General features: G+C 34.6%; 3 protein-coding genes across 4 annotated transcripts; 2 read left to right on the forward strand and 1 right to left on the reverse strand.

The window, feature by feature from the left end:
- Positions 1-971: 971 nt before the first annotated feature.
- LOC121244000 (protein TRACHEARY ELEMENT DIFFERENTIATION-RELATED 7A-like) lies at positions 972-1,834 on the forward strand. The gene has a single exon (XM_041142050.1). It carries the CDS (start codon positions 1,037-1,039, stop codon positions 1,619-1,621), a length of 585 nt encoding a protein of 194 aa, XP_040997984.1. The 5' UTR covers positions 972-1,036; the 3' UTR covers positions 1,622-1,834.
- Positions 1,835-3,039: 1,205 nt separating this feature from the next.
- Positions 3,040-4,574, forward strand: LOC121243999 (stearoyl-[acyl-carrier-protein] 9-desaturase 6, chloroplastic). Its single transcript, XM_041142049.1, has 2 exons — positions 3,040-3,682; positions 3,895-4,574. Exons 1-2 carry the CDS (start codon positions 3,068-3,070, stop codon positions 4,459-4,461), a joined length of 1,182 nt encoding a protein of 393 aa, XP_040997983.1. The 5' UTR covers positions 3,040-3,067; the 3' UTR covers positions 4,462-4,574.
- A 5,504-nt stretch (positions 4,575-10,078) lies between these two features.
- On the reverse strand, positions 10,079-15,701 carry LOC121244990 (auxin efflux carrier component 6-like). 2 transcript variants are annotated; one of them, XM_041143253.1, is made up of 7 exons: positions 15,218-15,701; positions 14,182-14,786; positions 11,911-12,118; positions 11,572-11,657; positions 11,132-11,283; positions 10,835-10,911; positions 10,079-10,513 (listed from the first exon to the last, which is right to left on the reverse strand). In XM_041143253.1, the coding sequence occupies exons 1-7, from the start codon at positions 15,643-15,645 to the stop codon at positions 10,447-10,449; spliced, it is 1,623 nt and encodes a 540-aa protein (XP_040999187.1). In that variant the 5' UTR covers positions 15,646-15,701; the 3' UTR covers positions 10,079-10,446. The 2 variants fall into 2 exon arrangements, with proteins under 2 accessions (XP_040999187.1, XP_040999186.1); XM_041143252.1 differs by having other exon boundaries at positions 11,126-11,283.
- Between the last annotated feature and the right edge of the window lie 2,426 nt (positions 15,702-18,127).

Raw genomic sequence — 18,127 nt, forward strand, 5'->3', positions numbered from 1 at the left:
GGATTACAAATTGATGGCCGAATTCTTTATCATAATTGCCATCTCAAAAGTAGATTAAAAGGAGAGAACATCCATCCGCGCACCAAAATAAATAAATAAAAAAAACACCCACCATGAAGTTTGAAATTCGTGTACCTTAGAGTAAGGCAAAATGTGGTCATAATCATGACAGAGACATCCCAGGCAACCCACGAGCTTCCAAAAGACGATGTTGCTGATGGCGTCTCGGAGCCAACGATCCGGGTCTCGGCCTCGAACCTTCTCAGATTGTCCCAACATTGCTGCTTCACACTATAGGGGAAGCTCCGAGGGTAGTATTCCGAGGAGATTCAGAGGTCTTCAAACAAAGTGGTGGCATCTTCGGTGACGAGTTCGTAGTCTAGGAGAGAGGTGGAAGGAGTGAGAATATGAAGATGAACTTCTCAGCTGCGCTGGGAAATTGCTCTAAACTTTGATGAAAACTGCCCGAGTGATGAAGATGAAAGAGAAGTGTTGCTTTATGCAGACAATACATATGGTAGGCCAGATTGTCGTGAGTGGACAAAGGTCTTATTTACAAGGCTAAGGATGAAGAACATCATGCATAAATGACAAACAAGCTCTCCCAAGAGACCCTCCTGAAGGAAGGTCCTCCCTCCCTCTCCCTTTTCCCACAAGAACTAGGTGTTATTTTCCCTGAGTTTATTTTTAACACTAACAAAACATCTATATCATGTTCAGAAACTATATCTCTGTTATGTAGTTTTGCCTTTTTTCTTTTTATATATGTGTCTATCACGCCAATTAAATCTCAGTACCTTGCGGGAATGAAATTAATAAGCTTCTAAGAAAAAAATGATGAACTTTGAGAAGTGTTTTCCAATTCAAACCAGCTATCACAAATCTTAGAATGGGAGTCAAGTCACTAAAAACTTGGACACCATGCAAAACATATATATTCAAATACATATTTGCTTCCTACAAATAGGCGTTCAATTCTACCTCTTTTTACACATCTCAATCTAATCAACTTCAACTTATCCCTATTCACATCAAGATGGCCTCTCCTCGGATCGGTAACTTGAACTTCCCATATTTCCCATACCCACCTTACCACCCTGTTGCTCCACCTCCTCATGTACGCCCTCCACCACCGCCATCTCACCCTTTTGCTCCACCTCCTCACATACACCCCCAACCACCATCACACCCTTTTGCTCCACCACCTCCTCACGTACGCCCTGTGCCACCACCATCACCATCGCCGGACAACCATCCGACAGTAATAGTCATTGTGTTCATCTCACTTGGAGGGCTTTTCTTCCTCGCATTCCTTGCAGCTGCTCTATTTTGCTTCATCAACAAAAGAAAGAAGACAGTTGAAGAAACTGATATCATTCACGTCGACGAACACCGGACGATCAAGGAGGCTATCATACCAGGGCCCCATGGACCCAGGGCTGTGGTATTGTCAATTGATGACGATATTCATATCGACGAAGTGATCAGGAAGAATGAGAAGTTTGGTACCGAAGGTTTGCATGCTAAGTCAGCTGAAGGAAAATCTGGCACCCTTGATCAGGAAGGAGCGACTTCTTCTGGTATCGATCATCACCACCACCACCTGGAACACAAGTCTTGAATAATGTCCTTCACCATCCCAAGGACCTCATGCTCATTCCAAATGATTCAACGTTCGAAATAATTAACACAACTGCATAAGATTCAGTTGAAAATAAATAAAAAACTGAAACAAGTGATCAGCGTACAAAAGCGTTGTAATTTTTTCAAGGCAAGTGATTGACTGAAGTTTCAATGCTATATATTTGTACCAGTAACAGTACTGATGAATTATATATATAACCAACTGTATTTTTCTTTATGGCTTGTCATAACATAAGAATAATTAATTATATGGTTGTGAATAAAATATGGGTTTTGCTAACCTGCAACTAATTAGGATTATTTCTATAAAATGTGTGAGAATTGCTATCTCTGTTGCACCCAACAAAGACTACCGCAACCCATCTATATTCTATACACATGGGTGATGGGTTAACCAACTTGACCCAATCTTAACAACCAGCCTTGTTATAAATGTTTAACACGTGGTTTCCTGTCATTAATATCCTCTTCTTCTTCTTCTTCTTCTTTTTTATTTCTTCAAGTTTATTTTGTTCAAGGTCATCTTCGGATTGATTATTTATTTATTTATTTAAAATCTAAAATTATTTGAGATTATCCATAGAAACCCGTTGTATTAGTAATAGAGAAATGATTTATAAGTTACGCTCAATTATTTTGTAAAAAAAAAAAAAAAAGACTCCACTTTAAAAAAATGTAAAAACTATATTTTTTTTAATGAGATTCAATTTCTTATAAAAAATTTGCTTAAATATTTAGAGTAACGCTACATATAGTCATGAAGTGTGTAAGCACCATGCAGTCACTTTAAAAAATAATAGAGTCTATTATTAAAAATTAATTTTTTTCATAAAGATCTCATATTTATTTTTTTTTTAAAATTGATTATACGACATTTGCTCACCTATAATTATATTTATTATTTATCGAATATTTATCTATTTAGAACTATTGGCACTACTCATCTTTCATATTGAACCAGTTTCTACTAATTGATAGAATTTTCCATTTTTTTTTTTTTTGATATTTTTTTTGCCTTTTATTAAGAAGAAATGTGGTGTCAATCGATTAACAGGGCAATTGGACTCAGTGAATCAGTCAAAACGAGAGGCCGACAGCTCACATACAAAACACACCCACAGTATCCCAGTTTTTGTCTCTCCTCCCCCTCCCCCCAAAACCACTGGCACCCCTTGTTTTCACCATATCCCATTTTAACCACCCATGTGACATAATTGCCCTTTATTTTTCCATTTACTGCAACCATCTCAGGCTGGTTTTATTAATATTTTATACCAAGAGGTCTGTCTATTTTTGTCAATAAGAAATGGTAGGCGAGTAATTTTATGGAGAATATAGGTCAAATTTTTGGTGTCCTGTCGTATAAATAACACTGCAGGCAGTTTTCAATTGCCAAGTCCCTCGCAACAAAGAGAAGAGAACCATGCAGATGCAGGCCTTACACTTGAACTCCAGCTTTTGCACGGAAAACCAGGCATTGCGCCGGTCACGTGGCTGCAGCCCGACTCTCCACCGCCTCCAATCACCCACCACCGTCAGGTTCGCTATGGCAGCACCACCACCTGCATTGAAGCACCAGAAGATCACCCACTCGATGCCGCCGGAAAAGATAGAAGTGTTCAAGTCTCTGGAGAACTGGGCGTCTCAGAGCGTGCTGCCACTTCTGAAACCCGTGGAGCAATGCTGGCAGCCCCAGAACCTGGTGCCCGACCCCACATTGCCGTTCGAGGAATTTTGCGATCAGGTGAGGGAGCTTCGGAAGCGGACGGCTGAGCTTCCGGACGAGTATTTCGTGGTGCTGGTGGGGGATATGATAACGGAGGACGCACTGCCCACGTACCAGACCATGATCAACACGCTGGATGGGGTCAGGGACGAGACCGGGGCCAGCCTCAGTCCATGGGCCGTATGGACTAGGGCTTGGACTGCCGAGGAGAATAGGCATGGGGATCTGCTTAGGACCTACTTGTATCTCTCGGGTCGGGTCGACATGCTCATGATTGAGAGGACCGTCCAATATCTTATTGGAGCTGGAATGGTAAGTCTGAGCAACTAGAACAGAAAATTATATTTATTTTTATAGATTTTATGATAAAAAGAAAAATAAAATTATATCTATATTTATAGAATTTTATATTTATTTTTATAAAATTTATGATAAAAAAATAAAATTATTTTTATCTTAATAGAATTTATGATAAAAGAAACTACTTCGGCATTTCTAATACCCGACATTGTGGGTTTTGATAGGATCCGGGAACAGAAAACAACCCGTACTTGGGCTTCGTGTACACGTCGTTTCAAGAGCGAGCCACGTTCGTGTCGCATGGGAACACGGCCAGGCTAGCGAAGGACGGGGGCGATCCGTTGCTGGCGCGCATATGCGGCACCATCGCAGCCGACGAGAAGCGCCACGAGAATGCTTATGCCAAGATCGTCGAGAAGCTCCTCGAGGTGGATCCGACGGGGGCAGTGCTCGCTGTCGCCGACATGATGCGCAAGAAGATCACCATGCCGGCCCACCTGATGTTTGACGGCCGTGACCCGCGCCTCTTCGAGCACTTCTCGGCTGTCGCCCAGCGGCTGGGCGTGTACACGGCTAACGACTACGCCGATATTCTGGAGTTCTTGGTCGGAAGGTGGGGGTTGGAGAAGCTGGAGGGTTTGACGGGCGAGGGAAGACGTGCGCAGGACTTCGTCTGCGGGTTGGCGCCGAGGATTAGGAGGTTGCAGGAGCGAGCGGACGAGTTGGCGAAGAAGATGGAGCCCCGCGGCGTTCAGTTTAGCTGGATTTTCAATAGGGAGGTCAAATTGTAAATAAAATCGAGTGGAGGGCTTGTGCACGTGTCAATTTATGAGCTTCCCAAACTTCTTTTCTTTCTGTTTTTTCTCTTTTCTGAAATCTTGGAATTAAAGACTTTTTAGCCAAATGGTATCCAACTTTCTCAATTATCTCAATAATTAATGTATCCCTAACGAAAGTTATTGAAACCAACATGGATTAATAATCATTCTTAAAAAATAAATTGGGATGATTAGTATATCTAATGGTTTTTACATGAGGATTTTATGACTTTTAATTCGAATAAAGAATAAAAATATATCTCTCTACATACATATATATGATATTAAAAGAAAAAACATTTATTTATAAGTTTTATTTTTATATATGCTCAACACATCTCTGAAAAGTTTGTATGTTTTAAGTTTTTTAAAGTTGTAGAAAATAGAAACCATTGAAGCTGAAAAATATGTTTAGAAGAAATATGTTATATGAGGATATTAAGAATTTGTAAGTTTTAAGTTTTTTAAAATTGTAGAAAATATAAACCATTGAGGTTGAAAAATATTTTTAGAAGAAATATGCTAGATGAGGAAATTAAGTTCTAATTTGGATAATAAGATGATTTTAGATGAAAATTGAAAGTTGAATAAAATATTTTCAAAATATTATTATTATTTTAAGATTTAAAAAAATTAAATTATTTATTATATTTTGTATGAGAATTTGAAAAAGTTGTAATGTGAAATGAGATGAAACATTTTCAATTCAACCTTAAAAGACATTTAAAACTCTTTTTGTTAATTGATTCGGATTGGTTTTAGACGAAAATTAAAAGTTAAATAAAATATTGTTAGAATATTATTTTTTAATATTATTATTATTTTAAAATTTAAAAAAATTAAATTATTTATTATATTTTGTGTAGAAATTTAAGAAAATTATAATGACAAAATAAGATTCAAAATTCTTTCTGCTAATTGATTTGGATTTAGATCCAATCATAAGAAATACAAGTTCATTATAATTTTCTATACGCTAAAATTTCAAAAGAAAAAAATTAGAGAAAGTAATGTATCAATTTTCATAATTTTAAATGTAAAAAGTAAATTCTATTCCAGCATTGGACTGTTATGAACTGGCCCTTCTTTTGCTAGAACCCCAAGCCCAAAAGAAAGGGGGGCTTTAGATTTACTTAGATTACCCCCAATACATTGTAAATAACTCAAAGCATATTTTACAGTATCCTTAATTAGAAATGCTATGAGAAATGTTATCATTTTTATCCTTCTATTTAAACACTCATAAATTTACACATTAAGATAGAAGTAGGGCTATAATCGTGCCGAGCCAAGCCAATTTTTGGCTTGTCGAGCTCGGCTCGACTCTAAAAACTCAAACTCGAGATTTTTATTTAATCGTTGTTCAAGCTCAAATTCATCCCAAAAATACTCGAGCTCAGTTCGAATTATTTATTTTTTTAATAATTAACAAATTAGATAAATAAAAAATATATTATTAAATTTGTACAACTAACAAGTAGAATTTCTACTGAATTATAGGATTTCAAAAATTTATAAATAATTAATATGTAGCTAGTTGATAGTTATCCATAATAACAATTTATTATATGCCTACATAAATTATTAATACATACACATAATATGATAGCGTATATCTATTTCATATATGATTCACACATACTAGTATATAAAATTATTAAATCTTATCGACTAAATATTATACAAATTATAAAATATAACTATGAAGCATATTCAATATAGAAGCATAAGTAATTAGGTTACATATTATATATTTAATTATTAGCTAATACATACATATATATATGTTTATATATATTTATTAATATATGAATGAGTTTTAATCGAGTCGAGCTAACGAGTTGATTCAGACATAAACAAGCAGTCTGATGATTGTACGAAAGTGCACTCTAAATACCCTATTATTGTATTAGAATGCTAAAATGTGAATATAATCATAGGAATTAATTTGTATTCTTGAACTTAGAGCATTGGTATTGGATTAGTCAAATGTTTTTTCATCTTCAAATTTAGTAAATATCATCCATATTTGCTCCACATTGAATTAGCTAAATTGTTTTCATCCAAACTATAAGCTACAGTAAATCTATTCTTCTTTTCAAATATGAAAAGAACTATAGCAAGTCTAAAAGTATTTTTTGAAATTATTATATTATAAATATGAGATTTTTATTCATATGAGATTTTACCATCTATATACATATGAAATTATTATATTATAGATTGTTAGATTGTAAAAATAAAATTGAATATGATTTGTTGAGGTTGTTGAAGATTATGAAAATAAAATAAAAAAATATAAATAATAAAAAATAATAATATTTTATTATTATAGAGAGTATGATGACTAATTCAATATAGACTTCAAGTTATGAATGATTAGTTAAAGGTGAAAAAATTACATATTAATTAAAATTTGAAGAATAGGATGGCCAATCCAATACTAATGCTCTTAGGTTCTATTTATTTTGAGATATTCTTAAATACATTTTTATATTTAATTTCAGAATTCATAAAGAGGAGGGGTTGGTGGGCTGTGATACACAAAACTTGAAGTGATCAACGGTGGGATAAATTCTAACTTTATCGGGCTGGAGCATTTGGAGGGATAGCGATATTTGAAGTGGGAGGACTTTCAAACGTAGAAGACTTTTCAACCATGAGAAGCTTTTCAAGGAGCAGGACTTTTGGCGTGTGTTTGGCAAGACTTTTAATGGAAACATGACTTTTCAACAACAAGACTCTTCAACGTGTGGAAACTTTTCAAAGATAGCAATATTAGAGTTTTTGAGGGATGGGTGAGGGAGTTGGGAAAAAAAATATTATATTTTTTGTGCTCCCATGAGAACTAAAGCTTAGATAAAGCTTAAGGAAGAAATTGATTGGTAAAAATGTTTTGATTATGTTTCAATTCACATATTAAGCTTTATTGTTTAAGATTTTGGGATTGAATTCTTTATTTGATTTGGATATAATAAGTTTGGGACAATTATATTAAATCTTGTTATAGTTTGATTTTGATTAGCTATATGAGTATGAATATATGATTGTGACTTAAACAAATTTTTCATATCATTGATGTGATCTTTTGCTACACTATTTTTTGTGAACATAGCGTCATCTTTAGATATAATATTTTTTTTTATACATGAAAAATGTGGTTTGTAAATGGGGAAATAGATTCTAGAATTAAATTTGAGAAATTATATGAGTATATTGTCATATCTTCCAATTAGTAATTTGGTATTATAATTCCTAATCGTGTGTATAATTTGGAATGAAAAAATCAAAGTATTGGATCTGGTTGATAGAAGCCTAAAGCTTTACTCGCATTTTTATCCATATCATAATCTCATTTTAATTACGTGTTTTAGGTAGATTTTAAAATACTTTTCAGATTCTTGTCATCTTGTCATTGATCTTTTCTTTCAAGTTTGTGTTCTTGTAGTGTTTCTTTCGACACCTGAGCTATACTATAACATCACGTAGTAGTTTTGGCATAACCACGATTTTAACGAGCCTTAGCCGAGTCAAGTCGAATTTAGTCGAGTATGTGTCATTTATTAATCGAGCGGGTATCTGTTTTCACGGTCAAGTTTTTTTTTTCACAAGTCAAATTCGTTTTAAGTTTAACTGGACGAGTACTGAGCGTAGTTACCATCACGTATTTGTAATCATGTAAGCATGTTTGCCAAAAAAAAAACTGTAATATTCTTATCCCCGCACAAGTGTATCTAGGGGTGTAACCGGTCCGGTCCGGTCCGGTTTTGAACAAAATCTAAGACCGAACCGGTATGTACCGGTTTTGTATTTTCCAAAACCGATTACGCACCGGTTATCCTCCTAAACCGGTACTTCCGGTTTTACCGGTTTCCGGTCCGGTCCGGTCCGGTTTTTTGGTTTTTTAAAAATGTAAATTTCATAGTTTGTCATTAAAAATTTGTTTATAAAATAAAAAAACTGATTTAAAAAAAATCTGTTTTACAAACTGTTATTACAAAAAATCTGTTTTAACTTTAAATAAAAAAATCTGCTTTACTAAAAATTTCTTCAATAAAAAATCTGTTTTACTACAAAAAATCTGTTTTACTATAAAAAATCTGTTTTACTAAAAAATCTGATTCACTCCAAAAAATTGCTTTACTAAAAATCTATATAATAGTATTAATATTAGACTATTAGTATAGTTATAAGTTATATATTAGTATTAGTTATAAACTATATATTTAATATTAGTATTAGTTATAAACTTTTAGTAAAATCTTTTAGTATTAATTATAAATTTATAAGTATAACTATAGTCTATATTAGACTATTAGTATTATTTATAAACTTATATATTAGTATTAACATTTAATGTAATAATTTATAAATTATAATATGAAATTATTTCATATATGAATATATATAATTATATATATTATATATAAAAATTTCACATATAAATTTATAATTTTATATATTAATATATATATATAAAATATATTGTATAAAACTTAATAACTTATATATAAAAATATTTTTTTTGTATATTTTTTTATGAACCGGTCAGGTCCGGTCCGGTCCGGTTCTAAAAATCTTAAAACCGGAACCGGACCGGAACCGGCCGGTTTTAGGATTTTTGGAACCGGTCCCGGACCGGACCGGTTCAAAACCGGTCCGGTCCGGACCGGTTTTCCGGTTTTCCGATTTAAAATTACACCCCTAAGTGTATCTGCTCCACTGGGCCTAAAACTTGAGTTGGTTGCTAATTCTTCAACTTGGGATGTCGAAGTGCAGGAAGAAGGATGTATTTTACACTAAATCACGACATTATATCTGTTTTATAATAAAAATAATTTTACAACCTCAACGTACTACATTAAAAGTCACTTTGTTAGTTTTACTTTTGTGAAATTATTTTTATAGCTAAAACAGTTATCTTGATGTTAATTTGAGATAGAGACGTGATATTGTAAGAACTTTAGGGGAAAAGAAAGCATTTCCCTCTAGATTATACCTAAAATTCATCTCCTCCCAACGGTTTCTGATTAATTAAGGTATCCTAGAATTAAGGTTCTTCATACATATTCATTGCTTGCTCGTGGACATCCATCTAATCCACATGTAGGTCCAATTTGGAGGCGTGAAAGAAAGACTGACAAAATGGTCTATTCCAGGAACTTAAAAAGAGAAAGATGATACTCTCCAGCAAAACAAACATAAATCATGATGTTCATTGACTTTATATGCCACAAGATCAAAGTTTCTCCACTTTCAAAAAGAAATCTTTCCTTTCTTCCCATGGATAAACTGATTTGTAATAATGGCTTCGGATACTGAAAGACAAGCACAGAAGAAGTAGTGGTATATATGGGAATAAATGGCATGATTTTTCGTTTGTTCTTGAGTCAAAACACACTTGGTTGCTCAAACTTTAGCTGTTCCCCCAACAAGAAAAAGGAAGGCTCCTACCTTAATCATATGCCATGATCGATACTTCCTTTTTCCCTTTCGGTTACCACTAGTCTGTGTACTACTAGGATGGTAACCCAGACACGATCGAGCATGAAGAACCCTAACTAATATCATCCTGTCTGTCACATTCTAATTTGGCCCTAACCTCTTGCCTTTTTTATATAAGTCAACTTTTTTCTTAAAGAGTACTTTACAATAATGGGAAAGTCTACAAATTTATAATACCATTGATCTCGAAGCTAATGATCATGATTATATATATATATATATATATATATATATTTATATGTTATACGTCGGCGACATCATCATCCAACATGATGGGGTCGACCATGGGGCATGAATGGTCGACCGCCCATGGAATTGTAGGGAGACATGGTAGCTTGTTGTTGAACTCCATGCTACTTAGATACTAGCTAGGAGCATTATACTTTGGAGGCTCCACATGCTTTATTTGAAAATGCACCACCTAGTTCTTGTAATAGTACTACTCCTTTTTCTTCATAGGCCTAGAAATATGTAGTACAGGAGAGTCACAGGTAATGAGACTAACATTCCAAAGATAACCCTACAAAAGAAGAAGAAATAAGATCATGTCATAGTTTGTTCATTTGTGTATAGAAGCAATGGAAAATGCATGAACTACAACACTTGGGAGTACTACGGTGATCCTACAAACTGATGTGACCCTGTTGTACCCTTTATAATAATAGTATAAATCCAAAAACAAATCCCGATGAGCCATTTGATAAGGAGACACATGGTTTTTTATGATTGTTGGTGGTTATTGGACTTTTATTGGAGTTACTACCAATGAAACATGATGATTGTATTAATCCAATGCTATTTTGGAAGTAAAACTGAAAGATGATTCTTAAATGCAACTTACCCTGTACTCAAAATGTCAGGGTGCAACCCATATTCCCTTGCAAAGACAAATGGTACAATCCCTTGTGGAAGAGCAGCCTGTGATTCAGCAATAACATGATTATAAACCCAACAGATGGAAAGTTTTACAATCATAATTAAAATCCATCAATCTATCTCTCTAGGTAGTCTAGTATATATGAATATAAAAAAGAAAAGCACCAACATTGATGATGAATATGCATGTACATGCAAGAGATATATCCATGCAAGCATGCATGGAAACCTTCTACATTGGTACAGCTCTCAGTACCTGCACAATGGCAAAATGTAGCTTTACACCTCTTAATCCAACAGCAACCGAGGTGGCTGACATTATTATGGGTCCACAAAGGAAGCGAATTGCCATCCCCATTGTCGCCCTTTTTGTTCCGCACGCAATAATCCGGGGCTGCAGGGCCATGAACAACCCTGCAATATTCAGCAATTGGTCATAATCCAAGCACCCTCTTGGTACTTTTCAAGTAGAATAGCAGCAACTCCTGGTCTAACATGAGAGTAAGGGGATGAACAGAGATTCTCCATCACATAAACCCGACAGTATTTAATGTTGTTCGTGTAGGATTTACGTGTCATGTAGACAGACCCCGCATAAGCATTTAATGTCGAAGATCATGATCTCAAACAAATGAACATATAATATGATCGTCTCAGTTGAATGCTTATTGTATATGTGTGTGAATGCAGATAATTATATACCTAAACTGAACATGGCCATCCCAAGACCCGCATCTGAGATTATTTTGATCGAGTATTTCACCAAACTAGGCATCCCTACATTCCATCTGCGAGATCATCCAAAACTCGATCGTCATTATCAACACAAACTATGTATATCCACAATCATTGATAAAAAATTAATCAAAACCATGAACATCTAAAGCTAGCTAGGATATATATATATATATATATAAGTTTTGTCACACATAAGTACCCGTTACAACTTTAGAAAAATTAAAATATCAATCCTATTTTAATATAGCTGATGTGGAAAGTTTCACATCAGTGATGTGTTGGGTGTGTAATTCAGCAACTCACTTGAATGAGATGAGAGACCACAAAAGCCCCAATACACTTGAGTATGTGTTTGGATTGCGAGAAAGCTTCCGTCCAACCACGACGAGTATAAGCCTCATCATGACAAAAGCATGCGGCATTTCTTGAGTGGTGGTCGGTGCGGCGCCATTGTTATCTGCTTCCTCTGGCATTTGGATTTTGGTGCAGTCTCTGAAGCTAATTTCTTTCCCTAAGAGATCAGTGTTAATGCTAGTAGTTAATTAATACCCACGTGAAATGCAAAACAAATAAAGAAAAATTATATTTGCAGTCTTAGGTATACAAGCTCTGTATATTCCTTTTAAAAAAAGTAAATAATTATGAGATCTACATAAAAAAATTATTTTTTTAATAATTGACTCTTTAAAAATGTACGAAATTTACGCACGCAGTTCATAACTATATCTAACTTTACTCTAAAATAAATTAATTATATGATCCATGCGTAAGAGAATGAGCAAAGCATGATCACTAACTGCAGCTAGTACTACTACTGATCTCCGTGAGAAGGATAAAAGAAAGGACTGATCTTTGTGAAACAAAGACATGATATCAGACAACATAATTACAAAGTGGAAAATTTATGTTGCTGTTAAAAAATTGGATGCTTTAACATGAGTACCAATTAGGCAACCAAGTAGGCCCCACCTCTATCATTACACACGTGCCTCAAACAAATGATGGCTCCAAGCAATTAAGATTCTTACTGAGCATTCAGCAATAAAATGTTGGATGGAAAAATTAATTAAATATATAATTCAATAACACTTTTGACCACTTTTGGTTGGTTTATTTATTTATTTTTATTTGTAATTGGTGAAGCGTGATATATGGGAGCCACTTCTTTATTCCTCCCAATCATGTCATGCTAATTAAAATAATAATAAAAAATTAAAAATAAATAGATTTTTTTTCTTTTTTAAATTATGTTGGAGGCTTGTCTAGGTTTTTTCACAAGATTTCTTAGTCCAAAAGTATCTTATTTTTAGGAAAGTTGGACCATGGATTTCATTTTTTTTTTTTTTATGTAAAGGATTTCATATTTTAAGTACAAAACCAAACTCCCCTACTATTGGGAGGAATGAGGCTTACTTTATACAAAGATTAATCAGAAATATTTAAAAAAAAAAAAAAACTGTTTTAAACGAGAAAAAAAAAAAAGGGTTTTTGTTTACTAGGCTTAGAACCTCAAAGTCATAACCATTTTTGGAAGAATGCATCTTCATAGAGCCTTAATTCTACATTGGATCATGCCTCCTGTTATGGGCGGACACGCTAGCTTTTGATGATCTTTTTCTACCTAACAGGTAGGGAAAGGTAAAGATTTAAGATTCCATATCAATCCTTGAATTAGATCCTTATAGAGGTGATATTAATGTTGGTAAGTTATGGCTCTAATGAAGAGTAAATGAGTAAACTAGTTTCAAAAAGACCCTTTTATAATATGAACATATATATATATATATTTGGAAATAGCATTTTGTGAGAAAAACTAGTCTATAAAAGTTTTCTTTTAAGTTCTTGTTTAAATTTGAGTCTCGAGTTGAAGAATGATAAATACGTAAATTAGATGACACAACATATAATGTTGATCGTGTAGATTTTTTGAGTAATATTAACTCGTTAATAAAGATTATATAAGTTACTTAATGTGTTTATTTCTATCCTAATTAAAATGTAATAACTTCGAGAATTTTGGTTCGATGAACTTAGAAATTCCTAGAAAAAGCGATGTATGACATGTTACAATCTAGTGTCCACTTTTTCTCTTTTCCTGTCCCCAATCATCTGAGCAAAGAACAAGTTTTAGAATATTCAGATGTTAGAGCTAAACAAACAAATAAATCCTCCCCCTTCATAGATGGTAAACTAAGCAACATGACAAAAACCAAATGTCAAAAGATGCAGATGTACGTTTGTTCCAGCCCCTACCCATTTTTTGAAGAAAAATAACAACTTTCCAAGTGTTTTCCTTCCGTTATCGACAACAACTAGTGAATTCGATTGTTATCTGAGGGATCGACCTCAGACCAGCTTGTGCTGTCAGATTTCTGCAGACAACGTTCAGGCATTTGCAGTAACCCAATATTCTGAAAAAGCTTTCATGTCTGCTTGGTATTAATTCTGACGTGTATAATTATGGTAAAAAAGATCATTTCAGCGTTTGTCTCCTTCGAAACGGAGGAAACGACGATGAATCAAACAAAAACAGTGGCGGACACAGACTTGCCATGTTGGGTACTGGGTACATACCTGTGACCGTGACATCTTTGAATCCTTGTCTGTCTCCTTGCGCACACAGCACGGGTGATTCCCACATCATCGTCACGCCGGAGAAAGCAGGAGAAGTCTGACGGAAAACTCTCCCGGCCACGGGGGACCTCGACCATACCGGAGTGCTCCCCGTCGTCGTCTCAAGCTCGTTGAAATTCGATGCGCGTGGCGAAGGCTGGAGAGAGTAGGCGTCGGAGGAGACGTATCCGGACAACCGGGGGCTCCCGGAACGGTACCCAAGAGCGAGGTCGGCGTGCCCAAATGCGACGTCGTGCGGAATTAGCGGTGCCGGAGTGTTGACTGAGAATATTTCGGCGTTGGACAGGTTTGATGCTCTGGGAGTAATGCCTATGGAGGGGGACATATCGGTGGCGGAGGAAGTAGACCGTCGGATGCGCACGCGTATGGTGCGGCCATTGGCGTCGAGTTCCGATTCGGTGCGTAGTGGGTCCCGGCCGTCGAGCGAGATCACATCGTTGTCGAGCTCGAATTTAGAAATGGAGGCGGCGGTGGCGCCTGGAAATTGGGTTTGGATTAGGAGGGTGGCGGCTCGGTATTCGAAGAGGAAGAGCAAGAGTGTGTACCTACGGATTGATACGAGACCTCTAATTAGTTAGCATTGAAACTCATTTGAGAACCAAAACAAAGAAACAGAAACAACAAAACAGTGACATAAACAAACATGTGTTTGTACAAAAATAATCATACAAAATGCTAAAAGAGAGAGACTTTGACGTGAAAATTCCAAGTTGATAAAATAATGAACCATCACACTTGAAGTTAGAACTATAGAAATGATCTTTTATATATGTGAAAGCCATTCTTTTTTTGTTTTTCCAACTTTTCAGCTTACTTTCTATATACAAATAGTACTTCAGCTAAGTAAAACTGTAGATAGCAGTAAACAAGAAAGAGACCCTTTGATTACACTTCCACACAAATCAAGATCGTGAGGACTAATCAATGAATATCTGGAAGAGAGAGAGAAGAAGAGAAAAGAAAATATTTGAAGTACCATATGATGCATTGAAGCACAACCACTTGCACCATGAGGCTCTGAGTGAAATCACCATACATGGCTTTGAGCAAAGGAATACCCATGACAAGAGTGTTAGGCAAGGTGGCGACGGAGAAGAGAGTGATAAGCCAATCCAAGCCACCATTAAAAAAGATAGCCCAAACTGAGAGCAAAACAAGGACCCCGACCTTAGAGAGAGTGTCAGCCAGTATGAACTTGGTGTCCATTTGGTAGGGATTGTTTTGAGATATGAAGTGGAAAGACAGCACTGGAACCGCAAACACGGCCACGAACCGGTTGATCCCTGAGCACTGTTCGGGACTGAATATCTTCCACCATTTCACTGAGCTATATGCTACCAACATTGCAAAATATAGAGGAACCATTGCACACATGACCTTGTAGAAATCATTCCCACTTATCATCTCTCTCTCTCTCTTCTCTCTCTATGTGCTAATGAAGGGAGGATTACATGATAGTAAAATGAAGAAGGAAGTGAGTGTTTATATAGGAGAATATGGACGAAAATGCCCTCCAAAGAATATGTATATTCATTCACTTTGGAGGTACTACTACTTTTATATAGAGTGAGCTGAAATTACGGTTGGTGAGCTTAATGATTTGTACTTTTTAGTGTGTTTTTATTATATATATGTGTGTGTGTATCAGTGTATGTTGTTGATGATCTTTGATCGGTAGTTGGAGTACTAGTCATGATCATGGGCATTGCCAATTTCCCAAAGTATTAATGACCTAATGAGTGAGGCACCAAGCACAAGGTTTTCACTTATAATTAATTAATTGGGGTAGTAATGTTTTTTAATGCAGAATGGATTGATCCATCCATGTGTTAAAAGAATGAATGAAAATTCATGTAATCACTCCCAATTAATTTTTCAATTTCGTCTCCACATCTTCCATCATTCCTCAAAACTCATCATTTGATATTTAATATAAAAAAATTCTTTTCATCAGTCAGCCACTTTTCATCACTCCAAATCCTATAAAAAAAGTTATAAGTGTAGAGTGTGAGAGTGAATAGTAATTGATGCATAGCATTACTCTTTAATATATATATATATATATTATACACAGACGAAGATTATCTGTATTTCATTTATAATATATAGAGAGGATGATCTTTGTCTGAATGTTTACTGGAAATAGCATTAATTAGCATGCAACTGACTACGTTGCGGGCGGCATACCATTATCAAAATTACAATGTTAACGATTTAAGAAAGATCCAAATCACTACAATTAGGTTGATTGATCATTAAAATGACTAATCAAGTTACAAGCTGAGCCACATGATCTATTTCTCGAAAAGAGAAGAAAGGAGCTGTAAGCAGCCAAAGGAAGACAGAAGCGTTTTAAACTTTGAAGAGATCACGGCCTTAATTCATGCATGCATGAGTAGTACTCATGTACTCTCACACAACATGGAGTTCAACTTCTTTCCTTGTGTTACGTGATGGATCATTGAGAATCTAGAAAGAAATCGTCAAATCCAATGTTAATGATCTGATCCCAAGGGTCCCTTCCATGCTTTGTTTACTTCTATACAGAATGCAGTAATAAGCTCTATATATATATATATATATATATATATATTTCCAAGCTTTTTCTTTCTTTCTTTTTCTGTTCCATCTCCTTTTTGGCAAGAGTTCTTCGTTTAAAGTTTGAGAAAAGTAAATTTAGAGCTACTGCAAAAGTGAGGATCGAGGAAATTTGTTGACCTTTTCAACTATCATAAAAAAGGCCGTTGCTTCCGGTAAAGTTTCCTTGCTTTTCAAACATTGGGTTGATTTTATTTATTTATTTTTTATTCAAAACTTGGAATATTGTCATGTTATGTTAATTTATACTCATTTTATATCAAAAATCTATTATCAACAATATTTATATGACATAATTTGATTTAAAAAATAAATTTTAAAATTTAAATTTTACAAATCAAATACTACTATTTAAATTTATACTTGTAATATATATAACTCATACCAATTGAGTTAGCCCATACAAATCTATACTCATAATATATTAATTTATTCATTTTAATTTACCAAATCAGATGTTAATCTTAAAACCCTACATCACTGGATAATTCAAAATAGAGTAATGTTAGATATTGTTATAAATTGTGCAAACACCTAAGGTGTGCAACCGGGCTGAATTTTTTTCGGTCCGGTTTGGAACTTGAAAATTTGGGTGAATCCGAATCCAATATAGACTCGGTTACAAATCCGGTTATCCGTAGCCAGATCTTATTTAAAAAAAAACACAAAAAAAAAAAAAATTAATTTCAAAACAAAAATAATATACAAAAATTATATTCTAAAGAGATTATTTTGATTTGTATGGAACACATGAGGATCAATCCAACTTAAATTTTGATATATTATTCCATAATTATATTGTTCTAATTACAAAATTATGAGTTATTTAATTTAAACTTTTTTCTTCTCTTTTGGATTCAAAAGCAAAAAAGAAAAATTGCTTTCTTTTTATCTTCCACCGTATACTTTTTTTAAAAAAGAATTTAATCTATTATTAAAAAAATAAATTTTTTATTTACTCCTTTTTTAAAAAAAAGAAAAAAAATAGGGACACTTGCATACAGTATATTAGTGCAAACATCATTTCTCTTCAAAACAACAGTGTACAGAAAACCAGAAAAGAGTGATCTGTATGTAGCAGCGAGCAATCGCAACTGCAGAGCTCGTGGGACGAGAGAGAGAGAGAGAAAGGAGCTGACTAGATTCATTGTCGGTAAATACCCAACAAATGGTTGTCCCATTCGACTTGTTTTCTTCTCTGTTTTTTGGTTTTGATAGTGAAATGACAGGTGGCTCTTGTGAATCTCACGTCCATCTGATTTCTCCCGTCGGACGGGCCCACCATAAT

Source organism: Juglans microcarpa x Juglans regia, chromosome 8S (assembly GCF_004785595.1).
Source record: "Juglans microcarpa x Juglans regia isolate MS1-56 chromosome 8S, Jm3101_v1.0, whole genome shotgun sequence".
Classification (NCBI taxonomy): Eukaryota; Viridiplantae; Streptophyta; class Magnoliopsida; order Fagales; family Juglandaceae; genus Juglans; species Juglans microcarpa x Juglans regia.